Source organism: Oryx dammah, unplaced genomic scaffold (genome assembly GCF_014754425.2).
Source record: "Oryx dammah isolate SB20612 unplaced genomic scaffold, SCBI_Odam_1.1 HiC_scaffold_19, whole genome shotgun sequence".
In the NCBI taxonomy this organism is placed as follows: domain Eukaryota; kingdom Metazoa; phylum Chordata; class Mammalia; order Artiodactyla; family Bovidae; genus Oryx; species Oryx dammah.
Genome location: NW_024070203.1, coordinates 66906019 through 66927950, shown reverse-complemented (window position 1 = coordinate 66927950; position 21932 = coordinate 66906019). Strand labels below are relative to the sequence as shown.

Here is a 21932-nt window from a genome sequence, read left to right as displayed (position 1 = left end):
AGACACCTTGTAATTAATGTGTCAAAAGCTATGGCACAAGAGAAAAACTTTTTACATACAAGGGAACCCCATAAGACTATGAGCAGATTTTTTCAGCAGAAACTACAGAGGCCAGAAGGAAGTAGCACAATACTTTCAAAGTGCTGAAAGGAAAAATCTTCCAGCCAAGAGTACTCTACCTGGCAAAACTGACATTCAGAATGGGAGGAGAGAGAAAGAATTTTCCAGACAAGCAAAAACTGAAACAGTACATCACCAATTGACGGGCCTAATAAGATATGTCAATGAAACTTCTTTAAGCTGAAACAAAATGGAGCTACTTAGTAAAAAGAAAACCATAAAAGTATAAATCTCACTGGCAAATGTACAGAATATAGTAAAATTCTGAATAATCTAAGTGGTAAAGGGTGTGGGTTAATTTATAAAGATAGTATGACAAAAGTAGTAAAAATAAAGAAACAACAATTTGCTGAGGGATAAACAAGATAAATGGGCTTCCCTAGTGGCTCAGACAGTAAAGAGTATGCCTGCAATGCAGGAGGCCCAGGTTCAGGCCCTCGGTTGGGAAGATCCCCAACAGAAGGAAATGGCAGTACACTCCAGTATTCTTGCCTGGAAAATCCCAAGGATGGAGGAGCCTGGCAGGCTATACAGTCCATGGGGTCGCAAAAAGTCAGACATGACTAAGCAACTAATACACAAACAAGATAAAAAGATGTAAATTGTGAGATCAGAAACAAAACATGGAGTAGGGGTTGTAGAGCTTTAGAATTGTTCAAACTTGTTATAAACTTAAAATAGAGTGTTATAAACATAAGTTGTTTTATGTAAGCTTCATGGTAACCACAAACCAAAAACCTCAATATAAAGAAGATAAAGGAATCTAAACATACTAGAGAAAATAATTAAATCACAAAAGAAGTAATCAATGGAAGAAGAAAGGAAAAGAGCAACTGCAAAACAGAAAATACATTTTTAATAATTACTTTAAATGTAAATTGATTAAAATAAAACCATCAATCAAAAGAGTGGATGAATGAACTAAAAAACTGGAACCATTTATATGTTGCCTGTAAGAGACTCACTGCATATAAGGAAACATGAAGACTAAAAGTAAAGAGATGGAAAAAGATATTCCAGGCAAACCAAAACAAAGCGGAGGAAGCTCACTTATATCAGACAAAATACACTTTAATACAAAGACTACAATAAGGCACAACAAAGGTCACTATACAATAATAAAAGGGTCAGTCCAACAAAAATTAGTACATATTTATGAACCTAACATAGGAGCACGCTTGTCTATATAAAGCAAACATTAACAGACCTAAAATGAGAAAGGGTCAGCAATACAATAATAACAGGGGACTTCAATAAGCCACCTTCACCAATGCATGTATTATCCAGACAGAAAATTAATAAGGAACTATTGGCCTTAAAAGATACATTAAACCATATGGCCTTAATAGATATAAACAGAACATTCCACCCAAGGCAACAGAATAAACATTCTTTTCAAGCATGCATGGCATATTCTACAGGATAGATCATGTTAGGCTAAAACACAGGAATTAATAAAACTGAATAGTATCAAGATCTTTTGCGACCACAAAAACTTGATATCAACTATAAGACAAAAACTCAAACATTTACAAATATGTGGAGATTAAATTCAATGTGAATTCAATACACCAAAACTTATGGAACACAGCAAAAGCAGTCTGAGAGGGAAATTCATACCAATAACTGCCTACAATAAGAACAATCCCAAATAACCTAACTTGTACATCTCAAGGAACTAAAAATTAACCAAGTTCAAAGTTAGTAGAAGGAAGGAAAACAAAAATCCAAGTAAAAATAAATGAAATATGAGACTTAAAAGACAATGAAAAGATCAATAAAATTAAGAATGGATTTCTTGAAAAAAATACACAAAATTGACAATGCTTCAGGTAGATGTGCCAAGAAAAAAGATAAATGAAATCAGAAATGAAGGAGACATTACAACTCATACCACAGACATTCAATGAGGTATAAGAAACTGCTATGAACAAATTATATGCTAACAAATTGGACAACCTAGAGGAAATGAACAAACTTACCAAAACTGAATCATGAAGAAACAGAAAATCTGAACAGGCCAATTACTAGTAAGGAGTAATGAAAACATCTCAACAAACCAAAGTCCAGGACCAGGTAGCTTCACTGGTGAATTCTACCAAACATCTAAAGAATTAATACTAGTTCTTCTCAAACTCTTTTTGGGGTGGGGGAAGAACAGGGGACATGTTCTAACTAATTTTGCTAGCTCAGCATTACCTTGATACCAAACCCAGACAATAACACCACAAAACAGGAATCTACACACCAATATCCCTGATGAACACAGATGAAAAAATCAAGAAAAGCCTAGCAAGTCAAATTCAATAATACATTAAAAGGATGATACAACACCAAGTGTTTAATTATTCCAGGGCTACAACGATGGTTGAGTAGTTGCAGATCAATAAATGCAATCATATACTATGTTAACAAAATGAAGAATAAAAATCATACTATCATAGACGCAGAAAGCACTTGACAAAATTCAACGACCCTTTATTGAAGGGTTTATTGAAATAAACCCCTTCTTGTGTGTTTATTTAAAAACCCTCAAGAAGAAACTTAGCCTAACATAAGAAAAGCCATACATGACAAGCCCCCATTTAACATCATACTCAATGGTAAAAAGTTGAAAGCTTTGTTCTAAGATCAAGAACAATAATAGCCACTCTTGCCACTTCTATTAAACATACTATTGAAAGTCTTAGAAGAGCAATTAGGCAAGAAAAAGAAAAGACATCCAAATTGAAAAGAAGTAGAACTGTCACTTTACAGATAGGATATGATATTGTATCTAAAAAACATTACAGATTTCACCAAAAAACTGTCAGAACTAATACACAAATTCAGTAACGTTGCATGATACAAAAATATACAGCTATCTGTTACATTTCTATACATGAATAATGAACTATCAGAAAGAGAAAATAAGAACATAACCCTATTTACAGTTGTATCCAAAAGAATAAAATACCTAGGAATACATTTAATCAGGGAGGTGAAAGTCCAGTACATTGAAAACTGTAAGACATGGTGAAACAAACTGAATGTACTCAAGGACTGTAAGAATTAATAATGTTAATATGTCCATACTACCCGAAGCAATCTACAGATTCAATGCAATCTCCCTAAAATTCCAATGGAATTTTTCACAGAAATAAAACAATCCTAAAATTTGTATGGAACCACAAAAACCCCAAACAGCTAAAGCAATCCTGAGAAAGAGAACAAAGCTGGAAGCATCATGTTCCTTGACTTCAAACTATAATGCAAAACTATAATAATCAAAACAGTAAAATACTGGCATAAAAACAGATGCATAGATCAATGGAACAAAACAGACAGCCCAGAAATAAACCCATCTATATCTGGTCAATTAATTTATAACAAAGGAGCAGAAGAATACATTATTATACGTAAATAAGATATTAACACTGAACTCTGATTAAATATTTAAAGTATGTAAAAAATGCTGCAATATTTAATTAAACATTGTCCCTATAAACTGTGATGTAATGAGGGATTGTTTATATATTTCTTAAATTTCCAAAGATAGGACCTGCTTATAATAAGTCTGTCATTCATGCTCTAAGGGAACACATTTTATTCAGACTGCAGTGGTTTAGAATCTTGAAATTATAATTTATGATACTGGTATTTAGGGAAAATTATGGTGAAACATCCTGAAAGTCCACAGATCTAGTTTCTAATACTGGCTCTATCTTTGATCTCATGTAAACCTCACCTACTATAGCCTACCAGATCTGCAAAATAAAAAGATGAAATACAGTTCTACGTATCCAAATTTTTTTTTCAAAGTTAAAAGGATTATCCCAGTTTATTATGTATTATACTTCTTCCCCACTCCTGATGTATACTTCTATGACACTGAGAAGGTCCACATAACACTTCACCTTCTATAAATCCTTAAGGAGTGAAGTGACATTTGGTTGGTAAATGTAAGAAGAAAATTCCGAGTATATTCTTCTCAGCTCCTTCAACTTTTTCCTCTAGGAAGCTAGAGGGCTCAGAGAATAAGATGCTTCCACTGCTCCACCAAGTCAGCCAGATCTGGTTTGGCACTGCCTGTGACTAAGGTTAGGTGCTATTTGCTAAATTCTAGGATTTAGTCAGCAGACAAGGCATTTGTACCCTAATTTGTTAGTAATAAAGGTTTTATTTCAGTCCCCTTCTCTTAGTCCTTGGTTTTAACTTATAGTATGTTAAACAAAGGAAATAGCGAGCAGTATCATTAACTAGATGCCTCTCAGTGACCAAGATTAAACTACTGATCAACACTACTTAGTACTACTATACTACGATGAAGTAAAATTCTCAGAGAAGCTAAGCTAAAACAGTAATGTTTTACAACATCTAAGATCAGGTACCTTTTCTATAAAAGTTAGGCAGGAAGCAGTATCTAAAAGTTATAGCTCCTAAGACTAAAAGTTTAGGAGGAAAGGCCAGATTCTTCAAGAATAAATCGTCTACAGTTAGTCAAGGTTCAAGAGTTTTTCATCAGTCATACTTAAGATGATTTTCTAAAATCTAACCCAAGGCAGTAAGAGTGTGTAATGGCTCTTCTTTACTCACAGTAAGGGAGTTATCTATGGGATTATGTCAGAACTAAAAAACATCTAAGAAGCAAAATGCCAAGAAAATCTAACAACTTTGATCATCTGGGCTTTGGATCAGTGACCAGACTGCATAAAACAATATGATCAAGAACTCTGTTCAATTAGAGGAGTGACTGAAAAAGAACAGGAGATATGAAAGTACATGCAAATTGACTGTCACCAACAAATCAGTCTAAAAATGTTTTTAAGCACCTATCAGAATCAGGACCCTTGGCAGGTGTTAGGTACACTGTGGTAAGCAAAATGTTATCTCTGTGCTTTTCAGAAGTTATTTGTGTTGTATGTTGATGGGGTGGAGAGCACAGCAGATATAGAAATTAATCATAAGAGTAAGTAATTTTGGTATAAGCTTCAATGACACCTTTTTCTACCCACTGATCTTATGCAATTCCATATCACTTCTCTACACAGGTACAATCCAGAAATGCTCCTTTTTATAATTCCTTTGAGTATCATAATATCCAGCTATTAGTTTAAAAAAAGTTAAGTATCTAAAAAATATTACAAAAGGACAGTGAATGAGAGGAACAGTTAGATATTAAGTTGTCATATATTGCAGGCACGACTACATATAAAAAACATGCACAGAAAAAAAACCACTGAAAGATATCACTATGCAGTAGTACCAAACATACAACACTGTTTAATTATGGGTGATGGTGTGAAAAGATGGCTACTTTAGGAAATGAAGAAATTTGTCAGACAGTAAATGCCAATCAATCTTTGCAAAATAGTATTTAGTCAGTCACTTATCATTTCATCTGAATAACTTCTCTCTATTCACAAATTTTTATAAATATCATTATCAAGGACTTACCACATGAGTAGTTTTTAATGTACTGCCATCAAATCTGCATAAACTGAAGTTCTCTTCAAAGAAAATATCACATTCTTCTAACTCTTGAGCATTACAAGGAGGTTTATCTTTATCTGGATTTGGATTCTTGGACCAGAAAAGAAACAACAATAAGAGCATTAATGTTTTCATATTTAAAGATGTTGAGATTACAGAAATAATGAAATATTAAATTTCAGACTTAGGACCAATAAAAACTTAAACAAAAATAGTCACAAAAATAACAGACTGATAGAATCAGCAGAAAAAGATGAAAACAGCTATTAAAAACAAGTTCTATATACTCAGAGATATAAAGAAAAACATTGAGAAATACAGAAGATATAGAAAAAGAACTAAACTGAAATTCTAGATAATAAAAATACAATATCTGAAATAGAAAACAAAATAGATGGTACTGACAGCTGATTAGACATGGCAGAAGAAAAGACAACCAGAAAATGCAAGTCTCTCTAAAATAGTAATATGTGCTGCGCTGTGCTTAGTTAATCAGTTGTGTCTGACTCTACACTGACAGCTGATTAGACATGGCAGAAGAAAAGACAACCAGTAAGTCTGAATCTACTTAAAATGCAAGTCTCTCTAAAATAGTAATATGTGCTGTGCTGTGCTTAGTTAATCAGCTGTGTCTGACTCTACGATCCCATGGACTGTAGCCCGTGAGGATCCTATGTCCATGGGGATTCTCCAGGCAAGAATAAGTGGGTGGCCATTCACTTCTTCAGGAGATCTTCCCAACCCAGGGATCAAACCTAGGCCTCCCACACTACACGTGATTCTTTACTGCCTGAGACACCAGGGAAACCCTGGTAAAAGTTAAAAGAGTCCATCTAAAAATGAAGCACAGAGAAGATAAAAACTAAAAACAGACACAGAAAATAAGAACCCCAGTGACCTATGGAACCATATTGAATGGTCTAACATATAAGTATTTGGAAGGATGCAAGAAGAATAGGAAAAAATTTGAAGAAATAATGGCAATTTTTTTTCAAACTTGATGAAAATGATAATCTTACAGGTCAAAGAATCTCAAGCATAACAAACATTAAGAAAAAAATCACAGTAATTCACATTACAATGAAATTGCTGAAAATAAGAAAAATAAAATCATTCTCTTAGTAACAAAGAGAAAATTTTAAAGTGGTCAGAAGAGGAAATCATACTACAAATAGAGGAACAAAGTTACAAATGACAGTTGACTTATTAGAAACTATACAAGCCAGATAACAATGGAGTATGTTTGAAGTTCTGAAAGGTAAAAAACCCGTCAACAGTGTCTTACACAATTAAGAAAAATAGCTTTAAAAGAAGAAAGGCATGAATTTTTGCATATCTGCAGAAAAACAAATGAATTATCCAGCAGAAAGAATTTATCCAGCAGAACTACAATGCAAGAAATGATAAAGGAAATTCTTCAGCAGGACAAAAATGACATCAGATGGAAATCTGAATAAACGGTGTGAAAGAGGAAATGACAAACATTTGGATCAATACAAGACTTTTCCACACTGCATTTTTAATCTCTTTAAAAGACAAGTGACTAAAGTTGTAACATATTAAGTTTATAAGGTAGAAATAAAATGGCAAAAGTAATGCAAAGGATGAAGGAGTAAAGTTCCCAAGATATGAGTTAAATGAACTCAAGATATGAGTTGAAGACACATGGTGATAAGCTGAAGACATACACCATAATCTCTAGAATCAACAGTAAAACACACACACAAATATCCACCAAAACAAAAACACAGAGGTATAGTTAAAAATAAGCTAAACACAGAGATAAATGGAATCACTGATTTTAGTATTTTTCACTGTCTGCAAAAATCACTGTTTCATGTTTTTCTCTCAGAGTGAAAAAGGATTACTCAAGTTATAAATTGTATATTCACATGCATGTAACAGAAATACAATTCTATAGCAACTGATAAAATGCCCACATACCTAGTTTGCCAAAATACAGTCATGTTATTCAGAGTTTAAGAACCCACAAGGGTCTGAAACAAAATGTCTAAAAGTTACAGACATTATCAGATCTGTCCATTTCCAGCTGAGATATAGAGCCAGCTAGCTATGGTTGTTCATTGGAAGGACTGATGTTGAAGCTGAAACTCCAATACTTTGGCCACCGGATGTGAAGAGCTGACTTATCTGAAAAGACCCTGATGCTGGGAAAGATTGAGGGCAGGAGGAGAAGGGGATGACAGAGGCTGAGATGGTTGGATGGCATCACCAACTCAGTGGACATGAGTTTGGGTCAACTCCGAGAGTTGGTGATAGACAGGGAGGCCTGGCGTGCTGCAGTTCATGGGGTTGCAGAGTTGGACATGACCGAGCAACTGAACTGAACTGAACTGACTGAGCTATGGTTGTCTGCTCCATCCTAAATATCAAAGGAAACAATGATTACAGTGACTGGTTAGAAGGTAATTCCAGCAATGAGCTGGGCCATGGGCTTTCCAGGTGGCTATAGTGGTCAAGTACCCTCCTGCCAATGCAAGACACATGAGAGCCTCGGGATCAATCCCTGGAGAAGGGAATGGCTATCCACTCTAGTATTCTTGCCTGGAGAATCCCATGGACAGAGGAGCCTGGCGAGCTACAGTCCATAAGGTTGCAAAGAGTTGGACATGACTGAAGTTGACTTAGCATGCATGCATGCATTCTGTTACAGTGACTCAAGAAGATAACGTACATCCAGCAGAACAGAAAGCACTCTCCCTCCCTCCCTCTCAATTACTCATATAGGGCTTCCCTAGAGGCTTAGCTAAGAATCTGCCTGCAATATGGGATATGCAGGTTTGATCCTTGGGAAGGGAAGATCCCCTGGAGCAGGAAATGGCAACTCACTCCAGTATTCTTGCTTGTTAATTCCCCAGAGTAGCTCAGTGGGCTACAGTCCACGGGGTCCCAAAGAACTGAAGCAACTAACACTAGAAATAAGAGGGCAAAAATTAAAAGCTAAGGACTATTGAGGCAGCCAGTACTGAAAAAGACAAGATTACAGAGAAAAGAGAAAGGAAAGAAAACCCAAGACTCCATGCTGTTTTCCTCAAGCTATCCGCTATTTCAAGCTGAGCTGAAAAAGACAAGGGAAAGCAGTGGATAAAAAGCTAAAAAGCTGAATTTTGATAATTGTCAATGTACTTGGAGACAAAAATTAGAAATCAGGGACTACACAGGAGGAGAAACCCTGGTAAACATATCACACTTTTAGCTAAGATATGTGAAAAGTTCTGCCCTAGGTTTAAGAACAAAGAATAAGCCAGCCAGGCAAAAAACTGAAAGCCAGCAACAAATCAAATGAATCACTAACAGGATTAAGAAAACATGCAGAAAATTTGGAGGATGCAGCTAATGTAGTATTTAGAAGGAAGTGTAGAGCATTAAATGTTTTCATTACAAAAGGAAGATTAAAAAAAATCATCTAAGCTTTCACCTTCAAAAAAAAAATAGCAAAATAAGTCCAAAGCAAGCAAGGAGAAAGTAATAAATGACATAACAGAAATGAACAAAACTGGAAACTGAAAAAAAAAAGAAGAAAAATAAAGTCAATTGAAATAAATAACCCAAATATCTACTAAACAACTTAAATTTATGGTTTAAAAACCTTCAAAAAAAGAAAACTCCAGTTTCACTAGCAACTTCCATCGAACATTAAAGAAGATATAATGCCAAGTCTACAACCTCTTCCAGAAATAGAAGACAGAAACACTTCCCTACTCATTTTATGAACTCAGCATTACCCACATACAAAAAGCAAAAAAAAAAAAAACAAAACAAAAACTACAGACCCCAATATTCCTCACAGAGATGTAAAGTTCTTCAATAATACCAGTAAACCAAACCAGCAATATGTAAAAGAGAGTAATTTTATTTTACTGTGGATTAGAGGTTCTAACCGGTGCAGTAAGGCAAGAAAAGGTATAAAGATTTGAAAAACAAAAACTGCCTTCAGTTAGAGATGACAAAATTCTATTATTTTAAAACTAACAAATACACTAGTATTCAGGCATAAATAACAGTCATTTATCTAACAACATTCATTTGAAATCATCAAGTTTAAAAGGCAGTTAGCAGCAATTATCTACAATCTCACAACAAACCTCCATTACTGTCTCTATAATTGTATCTCCAAAGCCCTATAACAAAAAATACTTGCTGAATGAATGAGCATAGAGAAATGCAGTCTGCATGACTTGTAACAAAGCTATGAAATCAAAGTTCTGTAGTCATACACAGAATTCCAGTGATTCTTGGAATTTTTCATTATGCTGGAAAAGGTGAAACATGGTGTCTCCATTTTGGTCATGCTTTCTTTCATGAGAGACATTTACTTTCAATATTCTAATCTTTCTTTTCTGTCTTAGGATGCAACCAACTTTACAGTATAAATACTTCTTTATACAACCCTCTGCATTGCTATTATTCCAGATGGCAATAAGTCAGACATTTTAAATGTGCTGATGTAAGATCTGTTAAATGAAGATAACTGAAGTTCTGGTGTATTGCTGTATTTGTTCAAATTCTTAACATTATCTTAAATGTTATCAGAGGAGGAATATATTCAACAAAAAACCATGGTTATACGTAGTGTGTATGTATACACACCCCTTGTGATATTTTAAGATCCAAAAAATGTCACTGATTACAAATAGATTATTAGCAAAGTAGGGTATAAAATCAAAATTTTGTCCCTATCAGCATTGGTCAGTCAATTCTTCTAAAGGAGAATACAGATATATAGGCAGATACAGTTGACACCTGAACAACATGAGTTTGAACTGGAAGGGTCTACTTAAAAGACTAAAGGCAGGAGGAGAAGGGAACGACAGAGAATGAGATGGCTGGATGGCATCACTGACTCAATGGACATGAGTTTGAGCAAGCTCCAGGAGTTGGTGATAGACAGGGAAGCCTGGCATGCTGCAGTCCCTGGGGTCGCAAAAAGCTGGATATGACAGAGCGACTGAACTGAACTTAAAATACACACTACAGAAATACATAATATGCAACTGGTTGAACCTGAGGATGTGGATCAGCAGATATAGAAGACCAACTATAAAGTTAAACTCTGATTTTTGAATGTACAGGGTGGGCCCCCTAATCCCTGCATTGTTCAAGGATCAATTATATATTTCCTTTTCTCTCTACATATACTGAGAGACTGAGCGATACATATACACACACACACGCATGCACACCCACCCTGTATGTAAAACATCCCCCCACACATATAGGGAATAGGGAATAAATATTAGAATTTCAAGTGATATTCAAACACTAGTTGGTAATACCTAATGTCTTTTACATTAGGAAAAGCAAAATAATGTTTGAAAAACATGGTATAATCCCTACATACTTTTGAATCCTTGGGAAGTGCCACTATTATTGCAACTGCTTACCAGTTCATCAGAGGTCAAATGCATCAAACGTTCAGCTATTGCAGCACACTGAGCTGAGTCTCTTATAAATTCCCCTTGTTTATCACCGACCACTAGCTCTGGCCATGTCATGCCTTCATTCTTCTTAATCAAGGAAATCTCCAAGCTAGATGTGTAAAATGAGCAAAGTTTTGTTACATTAAGCAGCTACACAAACTATACAACCAATATCAAACAGAAGCATCTTCCATAGAAATTATCCCTCTGGTGTCCCGAGAATGTTTGACCAAAAATCATGTTCACTTTAGTTTCGCATATGATGGAACACCTATCATCCAGGAGTAAGCAAGGTAGACTTAACAAATACGAAAGTACCACTGGACTGAGGGGAAAGAGTCAAATCACCCCCGACAGCACTTTTGCAGTTCAGGTGTGTTCAGTGTTACCAACCTTAAGCAGTGGAAACATAAGCAGGATGTATCTATGAGTTATTTCACTGAGGAATGGAGCTGGCGTGATGGGCACGTAAAGTTAACTGGAAAGGGCCTATAACTAAAGGTCTCTCTCTGTGTGTGGAGCCAACAATTACCTTCACTATCACCAAACTAGTCATAGTCATACTATGATTACTACAGATCAGGCAGCTTAAATCAATAAAAAAGAACCCATAAGGGAACTCTAAGATTAAGGACTAATACAGTGGGAAAGGGAGAGAGAGGTGAGTCAGGGCAGACTGTGTGGACATGGGACAGGGAATTGGCCATGTGCCTCTTGACTAGGAAAGGGAATCCAGGTAAGCTGGCTGCTGCGGTAATACAGAGAAAAGTGGGTGGTGGCACCTGCTCCACAGCAAAGCAACCTTTCCCATGCACCATCTCTGGTACACGTGGGTCATACTAACCCATGCCCTGGATCTCAACTGCAAGGAAACAACTGCAAGAACACAATAACAACTATTATCATAATTATCAAATAAAACATGGTAACTTATCAGCTATTTTCAAGGCTATTATCACCACCTCATGAATTAACTACAGCACTTTAAAATTTTCTAAAACTACTTTTATTTAAAGAGACTATACAAAATATCTTCCTTATATAATGAGTTTCTATAATTAGCATTAAAAATTACCACCACAATTAATAATGCCCAGATATAGTTATATCTTCTAAGGAGAAAACTAATCTCAAAAGATGAGGATGATTAATGATGATAATAAAAACAATGACAGCAGCGTATACTTACCTAATGCTTACCACATGCTAGGTGCTATCTTAAGCACTTTACATATTTTAACTCATTTATGGCTCACCACAAAGAAAGTAAGTACTATTAGCATCTCCACTTTACAAATAACAAAAAGCACTGAGAAGTTAAGTAACTTGCCAAGGTCACAAGCTAGTAAAGCAGTCTGGCTCCAAGTCCATGTTCTTCACTACTGCACTATTCTGCCTCTCTGAAAAAATATATGTAAATAACTATTAAAGAACTTGTACCTAGTGACCAGAATGTATACTGTTCTTAGTCAGTTGCTACCTAAAGAAGTTAACAAGTTCATACAGTCTTGGTTTATAAAGAATTTACTAACCATCATTAAATTGGCATATTCAGTCAGTTACTCTTTTAGCATAAATGCATTTCTACATTTAAAAACTAGAATCATATCCTACCATCCAAGCAAAAAGGAATACATAGCTCCATACATAATACAGATTAGTTAACAAATCCTTTCAAAGTCAGAACATTAACTATTAAAGATGAGATGAATAACATAAAAATATCATGTGTTTTAAACCAATGATACCACACACACATCACTGTAATTATCTTTTGTAACATTAAATAGTAATTAAGTACCTCAAATTTCATGGAAAACCAATACTGGTCTATGTTCATGTGTTAAATGTTGAATCTATTTTTGCATATAGTCCAGCTCTTCTCCTAAATCTTGGCTGAGTTACTGCTTGATGACTTATATTTAACAGTATGTTCCAGCTGGTTTGCCAGTTTAAAAATGCTATCCTCAAATTGCACACACTAGTAAGATATGTTTAAATAGAATTATGGAAATATAAAATATTTTTAAAAGAACCTTTTGGATATAGAGTTTTTTAAACAATATATATAAAATATAACCAAGACACCAGATTTCTCCATTAATAAAATGATTTTAGGATATCTGTTCAATTTAAAGCCTAAAAAACTGTGAATTAGATATACAGTTCTTAGACTCTAGGCATTTAGATTCATATCAAGACTCACTTGATTTCACTGACTACACTAAAGCCTTTGACTGTGTGGCTCACAATAAACTGTGGAAAATTCTGAGAGAGATGGGAATACCAGACCACCTTATCTGTCTTCTGAGAAACTTGTTTGTGGGTCAAGAAGCAACAGTTAGAACCAGACACAGAACAACTGACTGGTTCAAAACTGGGAAAGGAGTGAGACAAGGATGTACACTGCCACCTGTTTGTTTAACTTAGATGCAGAGTACATGGTGCATAATGTCAGGATGGGTGAAGCACAAGCTGGAATCAAGAACGCCAAGGGAAATAGCAATAACCTCAGACAGACAGATGACACCACCCTTACTGGCAGAAAGCGAGGAGGAATTAAAGAGCCTCTTGAAGAAAGTGAAAGAGGAGAGTGAAAAAGCTGCGTTAAAACTCAACAATCAAAAAACTGAAATCATGGCATCTGATCCCGTCACTTCATAGCAAATAGATGGGGAAACAACAGAAACAGTGACAGACTTTATTTTGTTGGGCTCCAAAATCACTGCCGATGGTGACTGCAGCCATGAAATTAAAAGATGCTTGCTCCTTGGAAGAAAAGCTATGACAAACCCAGACAGTGTATTAAAAAGTAGAGACATGACTTTGCCGACAAAGGTCCATCTAGTCAAAGCTATGGTTTTTCAGTAGTCATGTATGGACGTGAGAGATGGACCATAAAGAAGGCTAAGCACGGAAGAATTGATACTTTTGAACTGTGGTGTTGGAGAAGACTCTTGAGAGTCCATTGGACTGCAAGGAGATCAAACCTGGCAATTCTAAAGGAACTGAACCCTGAATATTCATTGAAAGGACTGATGCTGAAGCTGAAGCTCCAATACTTTGGCTACCTGAAGCGAAGAGCTGACTCCCTAGGAAAGACCCGGATGCTGGGAAAGACAGAAGGCAGGAGGATGACAGAGGATAAGATGGTTGGATGGCATCACCGATTCAATAGACATAAGTATGAGCAAACTCTGGGAGATGGCCAAGGACAGGGAAGCCTGGTATGCTGGAGTCCATGGGGTTGCAAAGAGGTGGATAAGACTGAGCGACTGAACAATGAACAAGACAGCACAGGAATACATTATCTAGTTAGCAAATTAAAAGTTCGTAGAAACAAATTACTTCCATTAAAAAGTTTAAATTGTGAAAATTCAAATAAATAGCCATTTTCAACCATTTATTATTATTATTACTCTCATATTGTATCCAGAGCTGGTAATGAAAAGCATGACAATATAATGCAAACAATAACTAAGCTAGTATCTTTAACCTTAACTACTGCTGTGCTCTTTGACACAGTAATTCCATTTTTAATCTATCCTAAGAAAAATAATCAGCAGTATCGATGAGCCTATCGTAGTATTCCCCCTTGATGTAACCACTGCAGAAAGGATAAAGAGAAGATAAAAGTAAAATAATAAAAGGTAAAATTTCAAATATAAATAAAACTAAAAAATATACCTATTATTTTCTTTAATTATCCATGTACTGCTTTCATGATCAATAGATGAAAAGAGATCACCTTCCAAAAACCTCTGACCCTTCAGTACAATGTTGACAGAATCAGGCAAAAACTGTACTTGAATGTCTTCCTTAGTACAGTCTTCTGGAAGCTGTATTGTTACTGTCAAATCATCTTCAGTCTGTTGCCAGTAATACAGAGGTTCTTTGGGAAAGAAAAATGTATTATGTAATAAAAAAAAAAAAAAAACAGAGACTACAACATAACATAAAAAATCAGAAACCAGAACATACAAAAGAACACGTATCTAGCATCTTTTCTAGTGATCGTCTCACAAAAAAGTAATTATGAACAAATACACAGAGATCTCCTTGGGGAATTTTCACTCAAAGTGTTGTAGCAATCACACTTGACATTTCCCTGTTCCAGTCTTACCTAATGCCCTAGAAGATATACACTCATAAAATAGAAGTCATAGCAACTCTTTATTCCCTACCTCCCAGTATCCTTGCTTCTCCCTCTTCTCGTACACACACAGACACAGGATTCCAAGCATGCATGCATGCATGCACACACACACACACATATACAGGATTCCAAGTTAAAAGAATACCAAATATGTCACAAACTCTGCCTGAAACTTTCATCACAACCTTGATTTGCCACTGGTGGGGCAATTTAGTAACTCTGTGACATAGGAGACTATGACTATTTGGTGGGACAAACATCCACACAAAAATAAAAGATAAATTTTCCTTATAAAAGTACTGGCTATTTTACCCCACAACATGAAAGCAATTTCATAGCAAATTCAAGGGCTGTCAGTATATTTAGTCTAAGTTCCTAGTAAAAAAATCTTCCTTTCAACTCCTTCGCTATCCCCTCTGCTTGGCTCCTAAAAAGCTATCTACCTAAGAAACACTTTTAGACCCGTAATACTATAACCATGAAGTAAGAAAGCAGGGCTTAAATGTAAAATGGACAAATATTTGCTTAATAGCATCCATAAACATTAATCTGTCCACTCACTCATCAGAAAGAAACATAACATTGGTGTTGTTTAGTCACTAAGTCATGTCTGACTCCTTTGTGACCCACCAGGCTCTTCTGTCTATGCGATTTCCCAGGCAAGAATACTGGAGTAGGTTGCCATTTCCTTCTCCAGGGGATCATCCTGAACCAGAGATGGAACCTGTATCTTCTGCACTGACAGACAGGTTCTTTACTACTGAGTCATCTGGGAAGCCCAGGTAATATGTAATATCAGTTTAATTGAAGTTTATAGAAAATGAAACCAGCATATATACTCAGAAGAGAGCTTAAAAGAAAGCATGTTAATTAACAAACTATCCATAATTTTTATTACAACCATTTTCCTTTCTTATTGTGAAAGTCTGATGATACTAAAATAAATACAGAAGAAACTTCCCAAGAGGAAGTGGGTACAAGAAGTTAAGTAAGGGCCGTTTATTAGAAGAAAAACAGAAAAACTGAAGGGTTTACACTAAATGGAAGTGGTTTACACTAAAAGAGAAGAACAAATTCAGGAGGAATTCAAACATAACGTGAGATGTCAACTAGTGGCTAGTGATTTAAAAACATGATGTGTTCCAACTAGGCTGCAAATCTGTCTTGGAAGCACATGGGCCTAGCTACTAGGCAGACTGGTCCCAAGGATGAAGGCAGTCCATCATTCTTCCTCAACCACACCAAAGGAGTTCTAAAGAGCATGTAGTCTAGTAATACAAATAGCTCCTCTGGCTAAGCTCCAGAGGAGTTTAACATTATAACTAAGACAGAACAGTAGTTTACTCAGAAAGGGGTCTTGTGAAAAAAATCACTTGTGAGGAAACTAAGCTGTTAAGAGGTGAAGTAAAAGGCCACCATGCACAACTCTTATATTCAGGCATTCATATTTATAAACCTGGAGAAAATATTTTTCAAATATTTATTATAAAAGTATTTTCAGATTTTTTCAACAATTTATTTTTTAAAAGCTATGTGAAAATGAAAGTCGCTCAGTCATTTCCGATTCTTTGCAAACCCATGGCCTATACGGTCCACGGAGTTCTCTAGGCCAGAATATTGGAGTGGGTAGCCTATCCCTTCTCCAGGGGTTCTTCACAACCCAGGAATCAAACACAGGTCTCCTGCACTGCAGGCAGATTCTTTACCAGCTGAGATATCAGGGAAACCCTGAAGAGCTATGTAAATACATAAAAATAGTGAAACCCATTTTTATTTTAAATAATTAAGTTGTTAAAGTAATACAAAGGGTAGCTTCAAAGAGTAATACATATGATTGTTAAATACTGTGCAAATCTGTTAAGTAAAATATACTATTCTCTGACTATATATCAGAAATATGAACAGCAATGATTCTAGAGAAATGGTCTCCTGAATATTTTTTAGAAGAATATGGATTCTTTGCATACAAATATAAACTTCTTCTGAAGAACCGTTTTATTCTTTTCATTCTAAAACATTACCTTCATTCATTCATTCAAGACTGAGAAAACGTAAGTGATTCTATCCCCTAGGAACTTTCTTTCAGTTCAGTATGAAAGGGAAGAAAACATAATTAGCACACCTATATGAAGAGATGTATACAGAAAAGGAGTACGTCAAGGCTGTATATTGTCACCCTGCTTATTTAACTTCTATGCAGAGTGTATCATGAGAAACACTGGGCTGGAAGAAGCACAAGCTGGAATCAAGATTACCAGGAGAAATATCAATAACCTCAGATATACAGATGACACCGCCCTTATAGCAGAAAGTGAAGAGAAACTAAAAAGCCTCTTGATGAAAGTGAAAGAAGAGAGTGAAAAAGTTGGCTTAAAGCTCAACATTCAGAAAACGAAGATCATGGCATCCGGTCCCATCACTTCATGGGAAATAGATGGGGAAACAGTGGAAACAGTGACAGACTATTTTCTGGGGCTCCAAAATCACTGCAGATGGTGACTGCAGCCATGAAATTAAAAGACACTTACTCCTTGGAAGGAAAGTTATGACCAACCTACATAGCCTATACAAAGTAGAGACATTACTTTGTCAACAAAGGTCCATCTAGTCAAGGCTATGGTTTTTCCAGTAGTCATGTACAGATGTGAGAGTTGGACTGTGAAGAAAGCTGAGCACCAAAGGACTGATGCTTTTGAACTGTGGTGTTGGAGAAGACTCTTGAGAGCCCCTTGGACTGCAAGGAGATCCAACCGGTCCATCGTAAAGGAGATCAGTCCTGGGTGTTCATTGGAAGGACTGATGCTGAAGCTGAAACTCCAATACTTTGGCCACCTCATGTGAAGAGTTGACTCACTGGAAAAGACCCTGATGCTGGGAGGGATTGGGGGCAGGAGAAGGGGACGACAGAGGATGAGATGGCTGGATGGCATCACTGACTCGATAGACATGAGCTTGGGTAAACTCCGGGAGTTGGTGATGGACAGGGAGGCCCGGTGTGCTGCGACTGATGGGGTCACAAAGAGTCGGACATGACTGAGCGACTGAACTGAACTGAACTGAACTGAACTGATACCAAGACTCTTCCTACCTATCTGAAGAGGCTTCCCTGATAGCTCAGTTGATAAATAATCTGCTGGCAATCCAGGAGACCCCAGTTTGATTCCTGGGTTGGGAAGATCCCCTGGAGAAGGGAAAGGCTACCCACTCCAGTATTGTGGCCTGGAAAATTCTGTGGACTGTATAGTCCACGGGGTCGCAAAGAGTCGAACGTGACTAAGCAACTTTCACTATCATATGAAAAGAGGTTAGCTTATTTTTTTTAATTATTATCTATGATACTAATATGCTGGACTTTCAAATATCAACAGCAAATAGACATCAGTATTTGTTTATTCATTAAGTATTTGTTAAATATCTAATCAGGTAAAATAATACATAGATTTTAAAAACATTTTTTGTAATTATGAAAAGTATTAAATTTAACCAGTTCACACTACTTAGGTGGTATATTTTATGAAAGGCTCTTCTGGGAAATATAAAGGAAAACAAAGAAAAATTCAGTGCCAATCTTGACCTGGTAAAACTTATAACCCAGCTAGGAGGACAAGTCAGATCTATTTTACACAGGAGCTCTATGATTCAAAGTAAAATCACCTTTGATTTCCTCAGACATGTTTTCATCCTTACTTTCTTCAAGATCCTGACCAGCTTGAACAAATGTAAAGGACTTGTAGGACACAATCATCAGACCGTTCCCATCAGGTTCAATAGCAGCATAATGTGGCACGGACTTCCCACGGAGAACATTACACTTAGCCATTTCATATTTTTTATTATCTGTGAGAAAATAAAGCATTTTAGAACAACAAAATTACAACCAAAAAACTATAATAAAAATATCTGAAAATATTCAAGTATAATTCTAATTTAAATATTTTAAATGTACTATTAAAAAGCAGACTATTAGTACCTTTTTATAAAAGGATAAAAAAATTTACAACCTAATATTCTGTAAATAAAATCTCTTTAAAAAAATGGGTCTGATGAAATTTGTTCTACGTTGTGATGTCTAATGTGGTAGCCACTGGCCACGGTAGCTGTTTAATTAAGTAAAAATGGACATTCATTTCTCCAGCCACACAAGCCACACTTTAAGTGTTCAAAAGCCACGCATACCTAGCTGCTATCACACTGAGTGGCTCACATATAAACACGTCCATTTTGGAAAAATTTCTATTCGACAGCAGGGCCCTAAACTGTAAAAGTGACCTACTTACCTGAACATCAACCTCTGAAAAATCTACCCATTCCTTGACTATAGCCTGTCTACTTTCTCAGCCAGTATATGATAGGCGTCTTCTGACAAGGGCCACAAATTGATGGTAATGGAAAAAGTGTGGTGTGGACTATTGTCTGTCCATTAGCAGGTTTACTTAAAATGAAATAAATTTTATGGTAGAAAGAATTTTTATACACATTCACATATAGATCTATTTGCCATAAAGTATGTGAATGTGTATAAAAACTGCCATAAAATATGGAGAAGGCAATGGTACCCCACTCCAGTACCCTTGACTGGAAAATCCCATTGGCGAAGGAGCCTGGTGGGCTGCAGTCCACGGGGTCGCTAAGAGTCAGACACGACCGAGTGATGTCACTTTCACTTTTCACTTTCATGCACTGGAGAAGGAAATGGCAACCCACTCCAGTGTTCTTGCCTGGAGAATCCCAGGGATGGGGGAGCCTGGTGAGCTGCCGTCTCTGGGATCACACAGAGTCAGACACGACTGAAGCGACTTAGTAGCAGCAGCAGCAGCAGCCATAAAATATAAAATAACTGTACTTATAATTTTAAAAATAGGAACAATTAACTGTGTTCTGAAATTTTCTGGTAAACTAACTGAATTTATTCTATGAAAATAAGGGTTTTTTTCTTTCTTTTTTTTTTGCTTTAGAAGTATTCAAACATTTGACTCCATACCTTTACTTAACATTGTTACTTTTGATAACAAAGTTTTTTTACAGTGGGTAGTACTTATTAGCTTCACACTGAGTAGTCAAAAAATCATAACTCAACACAATGAGTTATGCATAATAATACATATGTTGTTGTTGTTCAGTGGCCCAAAGTGTCCAACTCTTTGCGACTCCATGAACTGCAGCATGCCAGGCCTCCCTGTCCCTCACCATCTCCAGAAGTTTGCCCAAATTTATCTCTATTGCATCAGTGATGTCATCCAGCCATCTCATCCTCTGACGACCTCTTCTCTTTCTGCCCTCAATCCTTCCCATAATAATATACATACATACATAGTAATACAACCCATTCTAAAATATGTCATTTTTCTCTCTAAATCCTCACCTACATTCACACATTCACTTCATATATATTTAAGAATAGACTTTTCATTTCGTGAAGTAAAAACAACTATTTTTCTTCCATAGGTACATGCAAGGCAGAGTTCTACCTGGCTCCAAAGACCCAACTTTAGACACTCTGTATTTTATAGGATGGTTTTTCCCAACATGTGGGATAGAAAACAGTAGGTCTCAAGTGAATTCCATGGCTAAATGGGTTGGGAAAGCCTGGATCAAAATTACATTTTCTTTTTTTACTCAAGATTTTTAGAAACTTCACTATGCTTAATGTGAAATGTGGCTACTGTATGCCGACATTTTCAAACTTACTTGACCACAAAATATAATTTATCAAATATTCTACTCAACAGTCTAGAAATACAACACTGCTCTGTTATATTCATTAGAAAATAAAAAGTAACACAATTATATTAGTAATTCAGGGAATAAAGGAACTGAAACATCCAGAAAAGAAAGTTAAAGTCAACAAAAGAAAGAATGTTTCTACAATTACAGTAATTAAAATTGGCTGGAGAGAAAAAAAAAGAAAGGTGAGTCTAAATATAACTGTCCAGCTGAATGAAGGAAACAGAGATGAAGAGCATGGAAACCATGGAGCTGCAGCACAGAGCTGCTGTGGACCGAGCTAAAGCTGTCATGGAACCAAGAGCCTCAGAGAAGGAAAAACACCCATGGTGATTTCTCCTATGCTATGTACCTTAATTTAAAAAAAACAAAGCTTTTATTTATCTAAAGTAGGGATCTGCAAACTATGACCTGTGAGCTAAAGAATAAATTTTACATTTTTAAATGGTTCAAAAAAAATCAAAAGAATATTTAAATACACATAAAATTATATAAAATTCAAACGTCAGTGTTAATAAATAAACTCATTCATTTGTGTCTTTGGAAATGGAATACAGCTGGAATACACCTATACTCATTCATTTATGCCTTCATCTACAGCTGCTTTTGCAGCACAAGATCCTAGTTGAATAACTGCGATAGGTCATATGGTTACCATCTAGCCCTTAGAAAGTTTCCAATATCTAATCTAAAGATTTAAGTTACTGTGTTCCTCTAGAGATAAAACTACACCGGGAAAAAGAACAAATTACACTAAATATTTTGAAGAACAAATCTTGTGTTTAATGTTACATATTAACATATATTTTGTATATATTAAAGACATACACTTTAAATTCTTCCAAAATACGTAGTAGTGTCTCCTTTTACAAAAAAGGTGTATTCAACTGTGGAAGCACGTAATTTTTTTTTTTTTTTATAATCCATACCTAAGAAGAAACTACTTATAAATATTCATTCCATTGGGTGGCAGGTACTAGAATCACAACACAATGCTTAAGAAAAAGCATTTATAGGAA

The 21932-nt window shown here is 35.8% G+C and overlaps 1 protein-coding gene across 1 annotated transcript in view; it reads right to left on the bottom strand.

Moving 5' to 3' along the window:
* The window catches only part of LOC120879076 (nudC domain-containing protein 1), a 92524-nt gene that overhangs the window by 31582 nt on the left and 39010 nt on the right, over window positions 1–21932 (bottom strand). The window contains exons 5-8 of the mRNA XM_040262134.1: window positions 18844–19026; window positions 14721–14925; window positions 10998–11142; window positions 5557–5682 (exon numbers count right to left, since the gene is read on the bottom strand). Of these exons, the coding sequence (XP_040118068.1) occupies window positions 5557–5682; window positions 10998–11142; window positions 14721–14925; window positions 18844–19026 (659 nt within the window). The remainder of the gene's footprint in view (window positions 1–5556; window positions 5683–10997; window positions 11143–14720; window positions 14926–18843; window positions 19027–21932) is intronic.